This window comes from Balaenoptera physalus (genome assembly GCF_965194825.1).
Source record: "Balaenoptera physalus genome assembly, chromosome: 12".
Classification (NCBI taxonomy): Eukaryota; Metazoa; Chordata; class Mammalia; order Artiodactyla; family Balaenopteridae; genus Balaenoptera; species Balaenoptera physalus.
This window is the reverse complement of record NC_138897.1, coordinates 69,454,990-69,475,631: the sequence shown is the minus strand read 5'-3', so window position 1 is coordinate 69,475,631 and position 20,642 is coordinate 69,454,990. Positions and strand designations below refer to the sequence as shown.

General features: G+C 50.7%; 1 protein-coding gene across 3 annotated transcripts in view; it reads right to left on the bottom strand.

Annotated features, from left to right (window-relative positions):
* The window catches only part of GNB1L (G protein subunit beta 1 like), an 80,522-nt gene that overhangs the window by 29,842 nt on the left and 30,038 nt on the right, over positions 1–20,642 (bottom strand). For 2 of the 3 annotated variants that reach the window (XM_082417008.1, XM_082417009.1), the window contains 3 exons: positions 14,636–14,714; positions 1,420–1,560; positions 922–1,047 (listed from right to left, as the gene is read on the bottom strand). In XM_082417008.1, coding sequence (XP_082273134.1) covers positions 922–1,047; positions 1,420–1,544 — 251 coding nt within the window. In that variant the 5' untranslated portion in view covers positions 1,545–1,560; positions 14,636–14,714. The remainder of the gene's footprint in view (positions 1–921; positions 1,048–1,419; positions 1,561–14,635; positions 14,715–20,642) is intronic. The other variant, XM_082417007.1, reaches the window with a different exon arrangement.

The following is a 20,642-nucleotide window of genomic DNA, read 5'->3' as shown; positions in this document are numbered from 1 at the left end:
GAGCGCGCCCGGGAAAGCCCTCTTTGACTTGGCAGATTTCTGGCGGGGGTGGGAAAGCTGGGACCCCTGTACAGGGGCAGATGTCAGGGCCGCCCCAGACAGCAGTCGCTCGGGCTGCCAGGTGGCCCCCACTCCCTCCTGTCCGTGCCCTGCCCTCACCATCCCTCTCTCCAGGGGAAGGAGGGAAGCCCCCTGACTTACTCCCTCACCCACCAGCGCCCTCTTGCTGCCTCCTGGCCCGCCTCCCACCTGGGGCCCCAGCCCGTCACCTCCACAGGACCCTCCCTCACTGCTGCCCAGCCCCCAGACTCCCCAGTCCCGGCCCACCATGGCGTCAACACATGCAATCTCCTCTGCCACGGGGCCAGACCCCTCGCTCTGCCATCTCCCACCCACCCACGCTGGCAGCCCCAGAGTTCCACTGCCCTGGCACCTGCACGGCCTCCCGGTCTCCCCTGGGGCAGCCGCACTGGGCAGGGAGCGGGGCCCCATCAGCCTGGGTGAGCTTTAGGCTCAGCTCTGTGCCACCCTGGCGACTAGTCCTCCCTGCCTCGCGGGAAGGTGGCTCCATGGCCAGGGAGAAGGCTGCGCTGCAGAGCAGCTATCAGGACACCAGGGCCCGCGACCTGCAGGAGGGAAGCGGAGGCTCCTCCAAGTACTGGCCCCCAGCCCTCGCCCTGGGGGCCCCAGCAGGCCAGGGTGGGCTCGGACAGAGCCGTCCTAAGCGTCCATCAGGCTCTTCTCAATGGGCACCCGCCCGGAAGGCCCACACACCCGGGCTGCGCTGCCCTCGACAAGTCACCCGGTTCTGCCATTGTTGGGGCCGTCCTGCCAGCTGGGGGAGGCCACGAGGGCCTCCCCTGGAAAGCTCACGGAACCCCCCTGAAGGCCACAACCTGGCTCACTGCCACCAAGACTCACCTGAGGAGCTGGGGCCCCTGGGGCAGTGTCTGCAGCCAGGTCACACACTGGCCCCCATGGCCGTCCAGGGTGGCGACCACCCTCCGTGTCTGCAGGCTCCAGATGTGCACCAGCCCGCGCAGGGACCTGTTCAGACAAGCGCCAGTCAGGCTCGGGCATGGTGGGGAGCTGGCTGGACACCACGCAGCCAGTGGGTCAGGTGCTCCAGCCAGCAGCTCCCAGCTCAGGGGACAGCTCTGAACACACAACCAGGGGACACGTGCTCCTCTTACAGGGAGGACGGCAGGGCCCTGGGCAGCCTCTTCTCTGGAGAGGCGGGGAGGCCTCCACTGACAGTGCCAGCTGCCTGGCACCTCTAACAGAGACCGTGTCCCTGCGTCCTCCACGGGGGAGGCCCAAGGGGACAGCACGTCGAGGGCTCTGAAAGGGCGAGTGCCCAGGTGATGGGCAGCCTGAGCCCCTTACCCCCTGACTTTACCCTGGGCCGGGGGTACTCACCCTGAGAGGAGCAGCGGGCGCCCCTGCCCCTGGGCTCCTTCGCAGAAATGCAGTGCGTGCACCGCCGACTGGGCGCCTCGGAGGACAAACTGGGGGTCTGGTGGTGGGAGCGGCGGGGCCGCCATGCTTGTCACCTGGGGACTGAGGAAGGGCGTGAATGACTCACCTGTCCTCCTTCGGGAAGGCACAGGAGCGTCCCTGGATGCTGCCCCCCCCCTGCACCTTCTGTCCCAACAGGTACCGTCCCCAGGCAAGGGCAGCAGTGCCCACACCCCTCACCAACTTGGGCAGGGTCCCCCTCGTCCCAGCTGTCCACACACCGGGAGCAATTGTCCTGCCCTCTGCCCAGGCCTCGCTCCAGCTTCTCCCTCGGGGGGCCCTCCCCAACGAGCCCCCCCAGCCAAGTCAGAGGTGTGTGGGATCTCTGGTCTTCGTCACATGGGCTGCAAACACAGCCCGCCAGGTCCCGGTCCTGCTCATCACAACCTCCAACTGTTACAGCCACCCAAGGAACCATCCGGTGAGCTGCTCTAGGCCTCCCAGGCTCAGGTTCGAAGTGTTCCAGAGCCTGCACGCTGCCATCAAGGGGCAGAAGGGCCGGCACAGGGGTGTGTGGGCAAGGGGCGGGGCCCAGTTACCCGGCCACTCCCCTGGAGGGCTGCTCTCAGAGGACAGACCCTTCCTCAAATCACTGGTCCTGTGTGTAAGGCCTGCTGGGCCCACCCACCCCAAAAGAGAAGCTGCCAGGGTCCCCCCCGAGCCCACCCCAACCACGCCACCCCAATCTCACAGGCAGCCAGGGCACGTCTGTCTGCCCGCAGGCCCTGGGCCGGGCCGAGGGTGCAGAGGGCACGGCTAGGAGCGGACCCCCCGGGAGCTGGGGCAGCTGGGGGGCCTCTCCTGCTGGGCTCTGGGACAGTCCCCACCCAGCCTGCACACAGCAGGGGGGAGGCGCCCACACAGCCGCCAGAGGGGGGAAGTGAAAGGGCCGGAGTGGGCCGTCGGGAAGGGGCTCTGGGGGCAGAGGGACAGGCCACCCCCACATAGGCTCCCACTGTGCAGCCCCCCAACACACACACATGTGCTCACACAGGCGTGTGCGCACGCACACACACACACACACACACACACACACACACACGCAGGCAGCACGGTGGCCCTGGGCAGCGCCAGCAGAGACCCAGCCCACACCTGCCACCTGCCTGCGGCCTGACGGGCGTTTCCAGAACCTCACCGCACCAGGCTCGCTCCCAGGTGATGAAATCAAGTCCTCCTCCACTGTTTTCCCCGGATGTAGGGAATAAACCCGTCATGTTGTTACAACAGCCGGACGCTCAGGCCAAGACGAAGCCTCGGCAATTAAGGGCTCCATCATTTCAAGCAATTAAAGTAAACACTTTATTTGAAAACTAATTAATTCTAGCTACATATTTTTCCCATGACAATACTCTATGATGACTTGATTTATGACGTCTAATTATTCTTTATTAATCTAATTGAGAATAATCGTATTATCCTATCTCCTGGCACCAGGCCGCCCGGTGAGCACGATGGCCGCCCACAGGCCTTGCCCCCCGCCAGCCTTGCCCCCCCCTCTCCACTGGCCTGTCATTCTCCCCCCACCCAGAGGGCAAAGGAGCCTGAAACTTAATCCATGGAGCACAACTTTGGGTTCTGCGAGACACATTCCTTTAAAAATTAAAAAGAGAGACAGTCTGACAGCCTTTCCACCATTGCTACAAATGCCCCCAGAGCCCCCGAGTCCCGGCCCACAGACGGAGGACAGCCGCAGGGTTACTCCTGTGGAGGGGGGGACCCGGCCTCCCCACTACCCTGGTGTGGGAGCAGTGTGCAGCGTGGGCAGGGCCACAGAGCCTGCAGCTGGCCCTGTCCTAGGGCACCTGCTGCCCTAGGGACCTCGAGTCCCAGGTCCACGAGGGACAAAGTTTGAGCCCTCTGGAGGTGGGTAATCTCGAAGGAGTATCCCCTACGGATGAGGTCCCCGGGGCCATGGGCTCAGTGTTAGGCTGAACCAGAACCAAAGCTGTGCTCGGAGACTCCAGAATGTCACCGCCCTCAGCTCTCTGCCCCAAATCACAACACCTTGGGGCCCCCCAACTGCAGTCTGTGCATCTCTCAGAAGGACCCCTTCAACCCAGGCCTCAGTGAATTCACAGGAAAAACCCTAAGAAATGCCGGCTCCCAGCCAACACTCGTAAAAGCAGACAAGGAGGCCCAGCACTGCGAGGACCAGGAGCACCAGGAACCGCAGGCGCAGACCTGGATCCGACCAGAGAGTTCAGGTCTGTGAAATACAACGCTTCACGGCTTTAAAGAAATAAAAAGATGGAACTGAACGTACAAGCAGAGAGCATCACCTCTCAGATCTGGAAAATGACCTGACTGGGGAAAAGCTATTGGGAGCAGGAGATCTGCTGTGCCTACAGGTCATTTATGAATCACAGAGGAAATGCTCCTTCATGAGGGGACACCGGGCTGTCACCACCGGCACCATCCTTGAAGCGGGCCACCCACAGTAAACAGCCGGCATCACTCATCTCCCAAGGGCCCATCGCCGTCCACCTCTGCCAGCAACATGCGGGAACCTCCAAACATACCCACCAGGGGCCCAGACAGGACACCCAGTTCAGACTCATGGCAAAGGTCAAGGTCAAGAGAAACAGCGAGAGAAACAGCAGGGTGACTCTTCTAAATTCAGAGACTAAAGAGCATGTCTACCAAATGCAACGTGTGAACCTTGATTAGATCCTGATCAGAAACGGGGACCACAACTGGAGGAATCTGAATACAGGCTGCAGATAATACAGAATTGGTATTGCTAAGTTTCTTGGGGAAAACAATGGTATTTTATGTAAAAGAGTGTCCTTATTCCTAGGATACAGTATTTTAGGGATGAAATGTTATGTTTGCAATCTATTTTCAAACGTTTCAGAAAAAAAACCCTCGACCTGTGTCTAGCTACATACAAGTACACAGGCAGAGAAGTAAAGCAAATGTGGCAAAATGCCCGCCGTCGGTGAACACAAGTACTCACTACTCCACACTTGCCACAAACCCACACGGGACTTGTATCCAGAATAGATAAAGACACAGATCAATACCATAAAGAAGCAAACACCAAACGTTAAATGAGCAAAAGACTTGAACAGATGTTTCACAAGAAACATAAATACCCAACAAACATAGGAAGAGATGTTTAACCTAATTAATAATCTTGGAAATGCCTGTCAAACCCTATTGTGAAATAACTGCACTCCTAGCAGATTAGCCAAAAATTAAACAGCCTGGTAAATGCTGACCAAAATGTGGGGCAACTGCAGCCGTGTACCACGTTGGAGGGGCCTACATGGAAACAATCACCGTGGAAAACAATCAGGGACCACCTGGCACGCCCTATGACTCAGCAACCCCACGCTTAAACACCCTAAAGAAATTTGCACACTTGTACACAAAGACTTGTACAAGAGTGTTCATAGCAGTATTGTACATAATAATAAAAACTAGAAACAACCCAAATGACCATCAACTGCAGAATGGGATGCTTCTGGCACATTCATATGACAGAATACTCCACAGAACTGAAAATGAATAAACTCCAGTGTCACACGGAAGAAGTTCAAAATCATGATTTTCTTCAAAAGACATTAAGGAAGTAAAAAATGAGCCTAGAAACAAGGATAAAATAGTTGCAACATATATCTGATAAAGGACTCATACTCAGAATATGTGTCAATAAGAAAAACAAGTTAAAGTGATTCCAAAAGGCTGAAATTAAAGATAGACAAAGGAATGTCAGGCAAACGGTAACAGTAAGAAAAAAGGAGTTGAAACACTGACATCAAAATTTAATTCTAGGGACTTCCCTGGTGGTGCAGTGGTTAAGAATCCGTGTGCCAATGCAGGGGACACAGGTTCGAGCCCTGGTCTGGGAAGATCCCACATGTCGCGGAGCAACTAAGCTCGTGCACCACAACTACTGAAGCGTGCCCGCCTACAGCCTGTGCTCCGCAACAAGAGAAGCCACCGCAATGAGAAGCCCGCGCACTGCAACAAAGAGTAGCCTCCGCTCGCCGCACTAGAGAAAGTCCGCGTGCAGCAACAAAGACCCAACATAGCCAAAAATAAATAAATTAATTTAAAAAAAAGTTTAATTCTAGCCAAAAAGCATCAGATTTGACAAAGCCAGACACTTTCTAATACTAAGCTGTGGTTCACAATGAATGTATGAACATCTATGTACCAAGTAACAGAAACAACACCTTTATAAAGCACAAACTACAGGAGATGCAAAGAGGCACAGAAAAAAACTCACTAGTAATTGGAGAATGTAATATACTACTGTCAGTACAAGTCAGACCAAGTGACAAAATAAGTAAGGAGACAGAAGACTCAACAAGGTAAACAGTATGGAACTGTAGGGAACTCCACACTCTGACAACAGACACTACACCTTCTCCTCAAGGGCACATGAATGCATTCTCTGTGATCATATACTGCGTCACAAAGGAAGCATCAGTAAGTTCCGCAAAGAAGAAATATTAACATTATAAACAATATTCTATGATCACAGTGCAATTAAACCTAAAAATTAACAAAATAAAAACCAAAAAGATTTTTCCAACTAAAAATTTTTTTAAATTTATTAAATGACTTCTAGGTAAAAGGGGAAATACTTAAACCACAATTTTTTTTAAATGACAAAACATTACATACCAAGATTCATCAGATATATTTAAAGCTTTGGTCAGAAGAAGAACAGAGATTGATATCACTTATCATACAAAAATAGCAAATACAATATTAGCAAACAAAATACAACATCAAATTAAGAACATAATACATGCTGACCAAGTGGAATTTATCCTAGAATGCAAAGTTGGTTCAATTAGGAAATCCATTAATGTCATACATCATATTAATAGATTTATGAAGAAACAGCATATGATTATCTCCATAGATGCTGAAAAAGCCTTTGACAATTCAATACCCATTTTTAATTAAAACACTTAAGCAAACAGAAACTGATGGGTTTCTTAAAAATGATTATAATACACACACCCACACACACACACACACACACACACACACACACACACCCTCCTTAGTTCTAAAGCCAACACATTACTTATGAAGAAATATCGGAGGTATTTCTATTAAGATCAGGATACCCACTGTCTACACTACTAGTCAACATTGTATGGGAGGTTTAAGCTGATTCAGTTAGACAAGAAAAATCAATTAGAGGCATATGAATTGGAAAAGAAGATGTTAAATTCTCTTCCAGATGACATGATGGTATACATTGAAAGCCCTAGATAATCAATGATAAAACAGATCCAAACATTAAAAGAACAGGACTCCCCTGGAGGTCCAGTGGTTAAGACTCTGTGCTTCCACTGCAGGGGTCATAGGTTCGATCCCTGCTCCGGGAACTAAGATCCTGCATGCTGTGCGCCATGGCCACGGCCAAAAAACAAACAAGCAAACAAACAAACAAAAAAACAAACATTAAAGGAAAACTTCAGTGATAGTAGCAGCAAATAAAACTAGCAAAGAGAACTCAACAGCTTCCATGTACACAAACAATAACCCGTCAGAGAAAATCCCACTTACAATACCAACTAAGAAGATAAAATACTTAACAATAAATTTTTTAACTTTTGCACGTCAAAAGAGATAAAAATCAAAGTATCTTTAAAACACATAAAGTCTTCAAAATTAAAGAAGGACTAAATACCAAATAGAAAATTGGGCAAAAGACATGAATAGACAATTCACAAATGAAGAAATGAAAATGGCCCTTAAACATAAGAAAAGATGCTTAACTTCACTCACGGAGAAATGTAAATTAATACCACCTTAAGAGGCTTCTGGTTCTGGCCAGGATGAAGCAGGCTCACTACAGCCTCTCTCCTCTCTATCTGGCCCGACTGCAACTAAAAACTCTAGACAAAATATAAACAGCAATTACTTGAAAACTCTGAAAAGTGAACAATAGCAGACAGACTTTGGAGGCCAGCAAAAAGTTGGAGAATTGATCTGAATGGGCACAAGCTTCCTGCTTTTATTTTTATGTCTTGGGGCACTGCCTTGAGGGTGGGTCCAAGTTGCACTGCTGCAAGGCAGTGGTGGCTAAAACTTGGAGAGACACTTTTTCTCTGCACTGAGATTAGTTTTAAGTCCTAGATTGAGTTAAAAACAAGAAATATAGTCAAAAAGCCAATAGAATCCTAGATTCTAAAAAGTTAGGGTTCGACTCCCTGATGGCCTGTGTTTCTCTTCTCTCTTGGCCCTGCCCCAAAGATGGGCCCTGGACACGGAGCTATGTGGAAGAAGTAACTCTGAGAGACCCTTGTCTTTCTGGCCAGAGGAACCATGGAGAAAGAACCCTGCCAGATCCTATGTGGGTATGAGAATGGCAGAGAGGAGAGAGCTAAAGAAAAAGATCCCTTAATTCTGTGAATGAACCCACAAAAGCCCCAGGCTCTTCTCTGAGCTGCATACGTGTGGGATAGACCCAAAGCAGCACCAGCTTTAAGACCTGAACTAGGACCTAAACCACTGCCCAAGTCTCAGGCTGACCCCAGAGTGGCTGGTGAGTGGGACAGACCCAAAGAAGTGTATCAAGAGCCTTGAAAATGGAAATGAGAGTAAAACTGTAGCCCACAGAGGGTGAGACAATCTAACTGGGTTGAATGCCTGTTAACACGAAACTCAACATTCTCCAGAGGACCCAATGTAATACCTGGTCCAGGGTATGTCTAGGATACAACACAAAATTATTCAACACACAGAACCAGGAAATGAGGTCAATTCTCAAAGGAAACGACAATTTACAGATGCCAACCTCAAGACAGTTCAGATGTTGGGAATATCAGATAAGGGGCTTTTTTTTCCCATAAATTTATTTATTTATTTTTGGCTGTGTTGGGTCTTCATTGCTGCGCATGGGTTTTCCCTAGTTGCGGCGAGTCGAGGCTACTCTTTGTTGCGGTGCGCAGGCTTCTTATTGCCATGGTTGCTCTTGTTGTGGAGCACGGGCTCTAGGTGCACGGGCTTCAGTAGTTGCAGCACACAGGCTCAGTAGTTGTGGCTCGCGGGCTCTAGAGCGCAGACTCAGTAGTTGTGGCACACAGGCTTAGCTGATCTGCGGCATGTGGGGTCTTCCCAGACCAGGGCTCGAACCTGTGTCCCCTGCATTGGCAGGTGGATTCTTAACCATTGCGCCACCAGGGAAGTCCCAGATAAGGGTTTTAAAGCAGGTTTTATGATTATACTCCATGAGGCAAAGGTAAACACACTTGAAATGAATGAAGGAAAGTTCCCAGCGGAGAGAAAATTTTTTTAAAAAAAAGGAAGTTCCAGAACTAAATAATACAATATCTGAAACAAAGACATTCAATAATGGAATCAGGGATGACAAAGGAGAGAGTCAGTGACATGAAGACTGGTCAACAGAAATTATCCAATATAAGATCAGAAAGAAAAAAGACTAGAATAAATGATTAGAGCATCAGGGACTGCAGAATAATAGAAAAGGTCTAACATTCATGCATGGGAGTCTGAGGAGGAGAGGAGATGGGGTAGGAAAATTACCTGAATAAATAATGCCCGAAATGTCACGAATGTGGGAAAAGACACAAATGTATAAATTCAAGAACTCAATGAATCATAAGCAGGATAAACTCAAAGAAAACCATACTCATATCATAATTAAACTGCTGAAAAATAACAGCAGTAAAATCCTGACAGTAATGGCACATTACACATAGGGAAATAATCATCTGTGTGAACGTGAATTTCATATCAGAAACCATGAAAGTCAGAAGACAGTCGAACATCTTTAGAGTAAACAAAAGAACTCTACATCCAGCAAATTATCTTTTGGGAATGAAGGCAAAATAAAGGTATTTTCAGGTGAAGGAAAACCAAGAGAACTTCTTGCGGGAAGAAATCCTCTAAAAGAAATATTAAAGAAGGTTCTACAGCTCAAAAGAAAGATCAGAAAGAAATGTGGAACTCCAAGAAGATAGAGGAAGAGAAATAGTAAACATAAAAGACAAATTTCCACCTCTTAAGTGAACATGTATATTGTTGGGGTTTGCAATCTGACAGCTATAACATTAAGGGGGGAGGGTAAGGGGACCCATATGGATGTAAGGCTTCTACTAACTATTAAAAACATAATATATAAGAGATATAGACAAAAAGCTAACAGAAAATTTAAACAGAGTATTTGAAAATATCCAAATAATCCAAAAGAAGGATGGAAAGAAGGGACAGAGGGTCAAAGCATCAGGAAAATGAGAAAACAAAATGGAAGACCTAAATAGAACCATAAAAATGACTACAATAAACATAAATGCTCTCAACATGCTATTTTAAGACCCAACAACTATAAGCTATTTTTAAAAAAGCCTGACTGTAAATTATCTAGAAGAAACCTACTTTAAATATAAAAACATAGAGGACCTCCCTGGTGGTCCAGTGGTTAAGACTCTGTGCTCCCAATGCAGGGGGCGTGGGTTCGATCCCTGGTCAGGGAACTAAGATCCCGCATGCCACACAGCGTGGCCAAAAAATAAATAAGTAAATAAAATAAAAAAATAAAAACATAGATAAATTGAAAGTAAAAATATAAAAGAGATATACTATACAAATGACAAAAAAAAGGTGTAATGGATACATTATTATCAGACAAAGTAGACCTCAAAACAAGGACTATTAACAAGGAGAAGAAAACACACAATGACACAAGGCATCAATTCATCAAGAAGACATAAAAGTCCTAAACATGTACTCCGCTAACAGCAGAACTTCACAATGCATGAAGGAAAAACTGATGGAAATGAAAGCAGAAGTAGACAGATACATAATCACAGCTGGAGACTTAAACTCCTCCTCAGGAATCAACTCAACAAGTGGCCAGAAAATAGTACAGGAGACCTAATACTACTATCTGTCTACTGGACTGAGCTGACATGAAGTGAACATTCCACCAACAGAACAACTCATACTTCTCAAATATACATGGAACGTTCATCAAGATAGACCATATCCTGTGTTTTAAAACAAACCTTAAGGGCTTCCCTGGTTGTGCAGTGGCTGGGAATCTGCCTGCCAATGCAGGGGACACGGATTCGAGCCCTGGTCCGGGAAGATCCCACATGCCACAGAGCAACTAGGCCTGAGCGCCACAACTACTGAGCCTGCACTCTAGGGCCTGCGAGCCACAACTACTGAAGCCCACGTGCCACAACTACTGAAGCCCACGCACCTAGAGCCCATGCTCCGCAACAAGAGAGGCCACCGCAATGGGAAGCCCGCACACTGCAACGAGGAGTAGCCCCCACTCGCCGCAACTAGAGAAGGCCTGTGCGCAGCAATGAAGACCCAATGCAGCCAAAAAAAAAAAAACCTTAAAAAATGTAGAGGAACCTTTGTTACTATGTGAGGTGACAGATGTTAACTGGACTGATCATGGCAATCATTTTGCAATATATACAACTATCAAATCATTATGTTGTATACCTGAAACTAATACAATGTTATATGTCAATTATACCTCAAAAAAATGTAGAAGAACCAAAAGCTCACAATGTTCTCTGACCTTATGGATTTAACCTGGAATCAATAACAGAAAGACAACTGGAAAAATCTCCAAATATTTGGAAAACAAACAACATGCGTTTAAATAATCAATGGGCCAAAGAAGAAGTCCCAGCAGAAATTGGAAAATATTTGAACTGAATAAAAATGAAAATATAAAATATCAAAACTTGTCAGATGCAGCTAAAGCAGGACTTCGAGGAAATTTATAGCATCAAATGCCAAATTAGAAAAGAAGAAAGAGGGAATTCCCTGGTGGTCCAGTGGTTAAGACTCCGTGCCTTCACTGCAGCTGGCCTGGGTTCAATCCCTGGTTGGGGAACTAAGGTACCACAAGCCTCATAGTGTGGCAAAAAAAAAAAATTAAAATAAAGGTTTTCTTTAAAAAAAAAAGAAAGAAAGAAAAGAAGAAAGGTCTCAAATCAATGACCTAGCTTCTACCTCAAGAAACTAGAAAAGAGAAGAAAAATAAGCCCAAAGCCAGGAAAAGGAAGGAAATAATAAGGTCAGAAAAGAAATAAATAAAACATAGAATTGTAAAACTACAGAGAAAAATCAGCAAAACCAAAGATTGGTTCTTTAAAAAGATCAATAAAATAGATAAATTGCTAGCTAGCCTGACAAATGAAAAAAGAGAAGAAACAAATTATAATAATGGAAGAAGGGTTATCACTACAGACACCACTAACTTTAAAAGGAGGATAAGGAAATACCGTAAACAACTCAGTGCACATAAATCCAACAACTTAGATGAAATAGAAATTGAAGACCACAGACTAGGGGGTTTCTAGGTCACCTAGAAGAAATGACCCGAATAGCCCTATAGCGACTAAAGGGATTGCATTTTTAGTTAAAATCCTTGCAAAGAAAAGAAAACTCCAGCCCACATGACTTGACTGGCATATTCTACCAAACATTTAAAGAGAAAATAGCCCTAGTTCTATATAATTTCTTCCAGAAAACAGAAAAAAAGGGAACATTTCCCAATTCATTTTGAGGCCAGCACGATCCTCATACCAAAACCAGATAAAGACAGTACAAGAAAAGAAAACCACAAGCCAATACCCTCATGAATACAGATGTAAAAATCCTCAAAAAAAATGTAAATCAAATCCAGCAGTATATAAAAAGAATACACTATGGGGGCTTCCCTGGTGGCCCAGTGGTTAAGAATCTGCCTGCCAGTGCAGGGGACATGGGTTCGAGCCCTGGTCCAGGAAGATCCCACATGCTGCGGAGCAACTAAGCCCGTGCGCCACAACTACTGAGCCTGTGCTCTAGAGCCTGTGAGCCACAACTACTGAGCCTATGTGCAACAGCTACTGAAGCCCGCGTGCCTAGAGCCTGTGCTCCGCAACAAGAGAAGCCAGTGCAATGTGCACAATGAAGAGCAGCCCCCGCTCGCCACAACTAGAGAAAGCCCGCGCGAAGCAACAAAGACCTAATGCAACCAAAAATAAAAATAAAAATAAAATAAATAAGTTTAAAAAAAAAAGAATACACTATGACCAACTAGAGTTTATTTCAGGAACGCAAAGCAGATTCAATATTCCAAAATCAATAGAGATAACTCCATCACATTAACACACTAGAGAAGAAAAAACACAAGACCATATCAGCTACACTGATACAGAAAAGGCATCTGGCAAAATTCAACATCCATTCATGATTTTTAAAAACTATCAGTAAGCATGATCCACAATAGAAAAACGGATAAATTTCATTTCAAGAAAATTAGAAACTTTTGCTCTTTGAAAGATGATGTTAAGAAAATGAAAAGACAAACTACAGACTGGGAGAAAATATTTGTAAATCATGCATCCACAATATATAAAGAATCCTCAAAATTCATTAGGAAAGTAAAGAAAAAGTAAATAAAAACAGAAAGTAAATTTAAAAAGAAATGGGCAAAAGATGTGAATAAACACTATAGCCAAGAAGATATGCAAATGGCAAATTAGGACCTGAAAACATACTCACCAGCTTCGGTCATCAGGGAAACGCAAACGAAAGCCACAGTCACATGCACTACACGCTTATGGGAGCGGCCCACATTAAAGACTGACCACACCCCTGGCTGCTGGGAAGCACGTGAAGCAAAGGAACTCTCCTATGAATATACTGGTACAATGGCTTTGGAATAAAGTGTGGCTGTTTCTCCAAAAAAAGTCCCAAACTGGGAACAATCCAAACATCCATCAAGGCTGAACAAACGGTGGTACACCCATCTTCAACAACAAAGGGGCACTGATCACGCCTCCCCACGAATCAACCTCAAAATCCTATATCGACTAAAAGCAGCCAGAAAAAAAGAGTAAATACCCTATTCTATTTACATAAAATTCTAAAAAGTGCAAACTACCCAGTAGCAACAGGAAGCAGATGAGTGGCACCCGGGGAGGGGCGCTGCAGGGAGTGGGGAGAGACCTTACAAAGGTCGAAGGTTGGGAGCAAACCCTAGGGATTCCCTAAGGACAGCAGGCACATTCATGTCTTGGGTATAGTGATGCTTACACAGGTGTTGGAACTTATCAAATTATCCACTTTAAATATGTGCACGTTTTAGTATATCAGTAATATTTTAAAAAACTCAACAGCAACTAAACAAAAGATCTGAACAGACGACACTTCACCTGTAAGGTATACAGATGGCAAATAAGCACAAGAAGATGCTCAGCATCCTTAGCCTCTAGGGAAATGCAAATGAAAACAACACGGTTCAAATGAAGAAGACAAACCCCCAAGGAAGCCAACGGCCGCTAAGCCGCCGGTGAGGATACAAACTGCACACACGCCCTGGATGACAGCCCAGCAGGTCCCTGGAGCACAAAACAGCCGATCGTCAAGTTGCCAGCACTCCACCGCTGGATATTTAATCTAGAGGAATGAAAACATATGTGCAAACAAACACCTGTACCTGACTGGTCTGTTCTATTCAGAATATCGCCCGAATGCGAAATGACAACACACCCTTGAGCAATAAAACAGGAAGAAAGTATTGATGAACGCAACACAATGGACGCCTCCCCAGAAAATCAGAGCGAGTAACAGGCTACATACTGCTTGGCCCTATTCACACGGCATTCTGGAAACAGCAGGGCCAGGTAGACAGCATGACTGGAGGTGCCGGGGGCCAGGGTCAGGGGTCAGGGGTGGGCTCATGACCAAGGGGCAGCGAGAGGAGGGCTCTGACCGTGGAGCGGTTTCTGTACATGTGTTGGGACTCCCTGTAAGTACGTGTCTTAACAATCAGTCCTGATCGATACTGTGAGTTCACAGTGATGAAGGAAACGACTGAAGAAATAGACCAACGGGGAGAGCAGACAAATCTGAGCAGAATTCCAAGTGACCTGCAAGGCGGTGGAGCTGGACCCCTGACTGCGAGGGTGTGCGTGGAGGCAGCCCTCCTCACAGGGGAGACCCGACAACCGCCACCGTCCAGGCGATCAAGGTCATGCTGACGGCACGTTCCCTGGGTCTGATGCGGTGCGATGGCCCTTTATCTTGGAGGTCTTGCTCCTAGAAACCCAGACCCCAGGCTAATCTCGAGAAACACACACGGCAAATCCCAGCGGAGGGTACTCGCCTCGAAACTGTCTCGGGTGTCACAGCCCAGAGGGACCCAAGGGGATGTGACCAAGTGTCACATGGTCCTGGCTTAGGTCCTGGAAAAGGACACAAGAGAAAAACTAAGGAAATCGGAATAAGCTCCAGACTTGGGTGGATCACAGTGCTCGAGGCTGTTCATCACGGGACAACCGGGCCGTCCCCACGCACAACGGTCGCAAGGGGAGGGCACCAGCACTTTCCAGGCACGGGGCAACCACTGGGCCGCCGCCCTCCTGGCCATTTTTGAGGAGGCTATTTTTCAAATAACATATATTGAACAATATTTGGGGGCTATTTTTTCTTGACCTACAGTTAATGGTATTTGATTTACCACTAAGGTATTATGAAAACCCAGTTTCCTGCCTAGATTTTTCTGGATTTAGATCCAATTTCTCATTCCAGTTAAGGTGACTTTAAACAGATTTAATGCCAATTTTTAAGTGCTTCTCCTATTTGAAGTGATTTCCCATCTTATTTTTGCCCTAATATAAATAGACTTAAATCCATCAATAGCGCCCCCAACACAAGGTAGTCAGTACTCAGCTAAGCAATTTACTGGTAACTTTTATCATCTTCATGCTCATCGTTACTCCCAAAGCAGAGCAGCACCAGGGAAGGAAGATGCTGACCCAGCAGTCCCCTCTCTCTCATGCGGCACGGCCATTCTAGCAGGAAAACTCTGAGCTGGCCGGTCCTCCAGGCCAGGAGGCACCGAGACCCAGTCCCTCTGCACCTCCCAGGCCACACCTGGACAGGCCATCCTGAGCAGGCCCCATCGCCCTCCACCTTCCTGATCAGCTCAGACCACAGCAAGGCCCAAATCCCAGAACTGGCCCCTGGAAGTCACGTTACAGACGCAGCGGCCCGGGGGCGGTCCAGGCCAGATCACTGGGAAGCCTCCTGCTTCACAGCAGGACATGGAGGTCTGACCACCGCCCCTCCCCCATCTCTGAAACGCAGGGAGGTCCAGGGGAGTCAGCACACAGCGCGTCAGCAACAAGCCCACGACACAGGACAACCCTCTAGGTAGTCAGCCTCTCGTCACCAAGGTCCCTGTGGGTCAGCGTCCGTCCATGGCGCTGGCTCACTGGGTGAGGGCGGCCCAGTGAGTGACACCCAGGCTCCCAGGAGTGGTCCCCCAATAAGTAAGGCCGAGGACACAGCCCCCTCCGAGGAGGCCGGACTGGCCCACAATGCTGTGGAGAGGCTGCAGGTGAGACAGGGGACAGCCTGCTGGGTGACAGCCCTACCCTGTTCCCTGCAGCTCGCTCCCTGGGCCAAGGAAAACGCACCAGCCGCCCTGCCCTCCTGCAGACTGCCAAGCGTGGGCCCAGCCCAGGGAGGACCTGGCCCCAGCACCAGCCCTGGCCCACCCCCACCCCCCGCCCCCGTGCCTGCAGAGCCCCGGCCAGGCCCGGGTGCAGCGGCAGGTTTGCCCAGGGAACTCAAACTTCACAAGGAAACCATCTCTGGAGTGGGCTCTGCGTGGCCATTCGGAGTCAAAGGCGTGCTTCATAGCCCTCCTGAGCCTGTGCACGGCCAGGGCCCCTTCCCCTTTGAAGCCTCTGGTGAGTGATTGAAGCGTCTCCTTTCTGAGGGGCAGATAGCACAGTGTAATCTGACTCTAAGCCCCGGGATAAAGGTAGTTTGTTTCCTCTCAGCCTTTCTGTCAACACCTCCTCAGTAATTAGCCCTAATTATTACCAAGGGCCAGCCTCCCATTCGGTTATTAAATCAGAAATAGTATCGTGGCCGGGCATCTGTCAACGCCCGGCTGGCGACCTTGGATTCACTGAATCCTCTGTCAGTATCCGTGGCTTCAAAGATGCGGATCCTGGGGAGGGGTTCCGGGGAAGCAGCTCCCTGGCCCGGGGAGGGGGTGGGGAAGAAGACAGTGTCACGAGCGGCCCCGGCCCCGTGCTTAGCGGGCCTCAGAGCCCATTGGGGAGGCGGGAACCGGGCACCATCCCTACACTGCCTTCCCCCAACCCAGCCATGCCTGCCTCCCGGGGCCTGATGTGACCATGTGTGTGTGGGTGGGGGGAGACCAGGAACACCCCCATAGCCCTTCCCCAGGCCTGCCTGCCTCTGGCACAGCGTCGCCCAGGAGCCCAGGTGGTAGCCTCAGTTGTGCCCGGTTGCGCACGGCCTGAGGCTGGCAGGCCCGTGCTGGCTGTTCTGCAAGTGCACAGGGAAGACTCCTGAGCCCAGCTGGCAGGAGCCCCCTGAGTCCCGACTACAGCCTACCCACCCCGCCCCCCGTGGGCAGGGCACCTCCCCGTGAGCAGGAGGGTCCACAAGCAAACTCGGGGATGGCTATGGACATGAGTTTCCGAAGTGGAGCTGAGTGCTGTGCTCCTGAGGCCCGGGGAGGACAGCCACCCACCCGTCCTGGGCCTGAGCTTCTTGTTCCATCCAAGAGAAGCAAGTCACCTGCTCCTGCAAACCCTGGGAGGGGCGCTGCTCCCTCTGGCAGGATCCACTGCTCAGGCAGCAGCAGCGCTGACCTCACCTCCCTGGGGCAGCATCCCAGGCCCTTGGGCAGCTGCCAGCAATTCGTGTGAAGCCCCCTGGGGGCTGTGAGTGTCCCTTCCAACTCGCCCCGTGTTTGGGGAAGATGGCCACAGAGGACCAGGCTCCTCCGCTGGGGTCAAGGTCCACGTGATGTGATGGGTGCCTGGGCAGAGGTGAGCACAGCCTGTTCTCCCCTAAGCACCTCTGCGGCCTGACCAACACAAGGTACGAAGGGCTTCCTACAGCTGAGGGCTTGGAGGCGCCAACTGGACTCCTTGGGATGGAGGGGCAGGCCATCCTTGCCGGGCCAGGAGGAAATGCCAGGGTGAGGAGCCACTGGTCCAGGAGCTGGAGATGGCAGGAAGGAAGGCCACTTGGGCATTCTCAGCCGGCCTGCCCGGCACTTGCGGGCTGGGGTGGGACCGACCAGCAATGGGCTGCCGCCCTGGTTGTTCCCGGTGAACGCACAGAAAAGCTCCATGTTTTACAGGAAGTGGGACCATTCCCAGGCACCAGCACTGGCCTCTGGGTCCCACTTCTGCCAGGCGGGATGGTCCACAGGGGCCAGTTCCCCAGGGCTGACAACAGTGCCCAGACGGCCCTCCCCAGGGCCTGGGACGGGGCCGATGCCCGCAGGCTGGTGCCCAGGAAGCGCCCGTGAACCCAGTCCCACTTGGAGAGGGGCCTCTAAGCATGGTGGTGGTGAAGGGCGTTATCATTTGAGGCCTCTTGGGGGTCGATGTGGCACTCCCAGTGGCCAGCAGGCGTCCCTGCACCGTGGCTGCACTTCTGCCATCCGCACAGGCAGGTGTAAGGGCGCGGGCTCACTCCCGACCGCTGGCCCAGGCCGGCGCTGCTCGGACGCACAGGTGGAAAGCAGCCAGGGACGTCCCTCTTCACCTTCTTACGGCCCCGCCAACAGGGAGACAGGGCACCCAGGGAGAAGGAACAGGCTGTCAAGGGCGCCCTGCAGACCAGGAGATTCCAGAGTCACGTGAAAGGAATAATGTTTAAACTTGGGAATATAGAGTAATGTCTTCGAACCCTCTGTAGGGGTCCCAGATACAGAACAACTGGGCACATCCTGCTCGGGGCTGGAGCAGCTCTGCACACAGGGGCGACGTCAGAAGGATGCTCACGACAGCACTGCCCAAGACTGCAAAGATGGGAAACAAAGAAATCCACGTCGGGCGTTCTGATGGCCCAGCTGTCTCCCCCAAGTTCCCATGTTGAAGCTCTACTCCCAGCACCTCAGACGTGGTTGTGTCCAGAGGCTTCAAAGAGGGGATTAAGGTTCAATGCGGTCATATGGTGGGCCCTGATCCAATAGCACCGGTGTCCTCATAAGGAGGCGAGGACACAGACACACTGAGGGAGACCGTGGGGGTACACACAGCAAGGTGAGGAGCCTCGGGAGCAGCCAGCCCTGCCAACACCTCGATCTCGGATGCTCAGGCTCCAGGACTGGGAGGAAGCACCTCCTGTCGCTTAGGCCATGCAGCCTGAGCAGGTGCGCACGGGCATCTCTCCCCACGGCCCACGTGGCCCCCCTCATGGCTGCACAGCTGTGTCTCGTGGCTCGGCGCTGAGGGCCCCACCCACTTCGCGGGAGGGCACAGCGGCTTCCTCAGGCCAGGGGAATGGAGGTGAGTGACACGCACCACTAGTGGTTCACAGCGGTCCTTCCCCAGCCTCTGCGGTCGTGGAGAAATGTAGCCAGTGGAGCCCTGTCGCACGGCCCAAGGGACCACAATGGACGGGGTGGCCACAATGTGGAGGTTCTGTTCCTGCAGCACACTCGGCCCGCCCTGACCAACACAGCGCCAGCAGCCTGGTGACCGCACTCCTCGCTGCCGGACCTCCAGGCTGTTAACAAGGCGGTGACCCCCACTGGGCCCTCAGCCCTACCCCGCCCCCTTGAGGACCGGTGATTCCGATGGCTCATGGTTCAGCCGAGACCGTGGAGCGAGCAGCCGCCACCGGCACGCGGGCCAGGGTTCAGCGTGCCCAGAAGCCTCCTGCGGTTCCCGGCACCTAGAACGTCTCGAGTCCTGGAATCACAGCAGAAAATCTGCCCGTACCTCCCCATGGTGCTTTTGTGACTTTTTACCGTTAAATCTTTAATCCACCTGGAGCACGGCTGGCACAGAGTGAGTTTCACTGTTTTCCAGACAACTGACCAGCTGCTCCAAGTCCTCTCACTGAATGATCCACTTTACCCCCATTAATTGGAAACAGCCCTGCCAGAGTGAACTAAACCCCTGTATTTATACGGCTTTATTTCCAAGTTCTCTGCTCATCCTTCCACACCAACTTCCACGTCCTTTCGTTCCTGCAGCTTTAAAAAATGTTCTGTATCTCACAGAACCTCGTCCTCAACACTTCCGGTGTTAGAAGTTTCCTTGGACACGGGCGCTTTACAAACCTTCCCACAGTGCCCACCGTGTCCCAGCTTTAGAAAATGAGACCTCCGGGTATTTCCAAGGGAAGCGAGGGACAGACACAATGGTCTGGAAGGCACGCCCCAGCACAGCCCGCCTTGAGCACATCCAGCAACCCTGCCAGGCCCAGAGCACCTCCTCCGGGTGGGCTGCCTGCATGTGCAGAGCCGGGAGTGGCCATGACCCAAGGGCCCTTCTGCCACACACAGCAGAGCCCCCTCTCCTGGCCCTCTGTGTTCCTTCTCCCCCGCAGAGGAGAGCGGCTGAGTCATCAATCTGCCCAAAGGCAGGGCACAGTGCCAGCTAAAGATGGGGCAATCACTTTGCGGAACCATAGGCGCTGCCTGTCTGGAAGGCCAGCGCCCTCCCAACCTCTCCCGACCCCAGGAATGGGTGACCTTGCCCTCACAACTGAGGCCTGCCCCCCACCCCCCGTCCTTTTCTTCATGGCCAGGTCACAACAACAGAATCCGTTTTCCACAGGTCATCTGTCCAGTCTCTCCCCAAAGCCCCGAGGCCTGCCGTGGCAGAGCTGACCCTGAGAGGTATGCTGGACCATAACCCGAGCCTGCAGGAACCGTCTGGGGCCCGAGGGGGAAAAGGCCCCCAGTGAGACCAGGGGTCAGAAGGGAAGATGGCAATCTTGGGCTGAGGGAACTCACTCCAGGTCCACTAAGTGGAGACGGGAGAGGCAGCCTGTGCAGAGGGCTGCTGACTGGGCCACCCACCCCAGAGGGCGGCTCTGGAGCCCCAATGTTGCCAACGACACCAGACCCACAGGTGGGCCAGGCCACAGCTGACCAGGACAGCCTGCAGGAGGGGGGCCCGGGCCTGAGCAATAGCATGGGGGCAGCAGTGTGACCAGGCTGGGCTGGAACATCCAAATTTCTCCACTGGATCAGAACCAAGGGTACACACTGATTTCTTGTCAGCTTGCTTGTTTCACTTCGGGGCTATATCAGCTTCCCACCTACTTCTAAGACTCGCAGCTGTTTTACTTATGAGGTGTTTGTGCCATAAAATAACTCA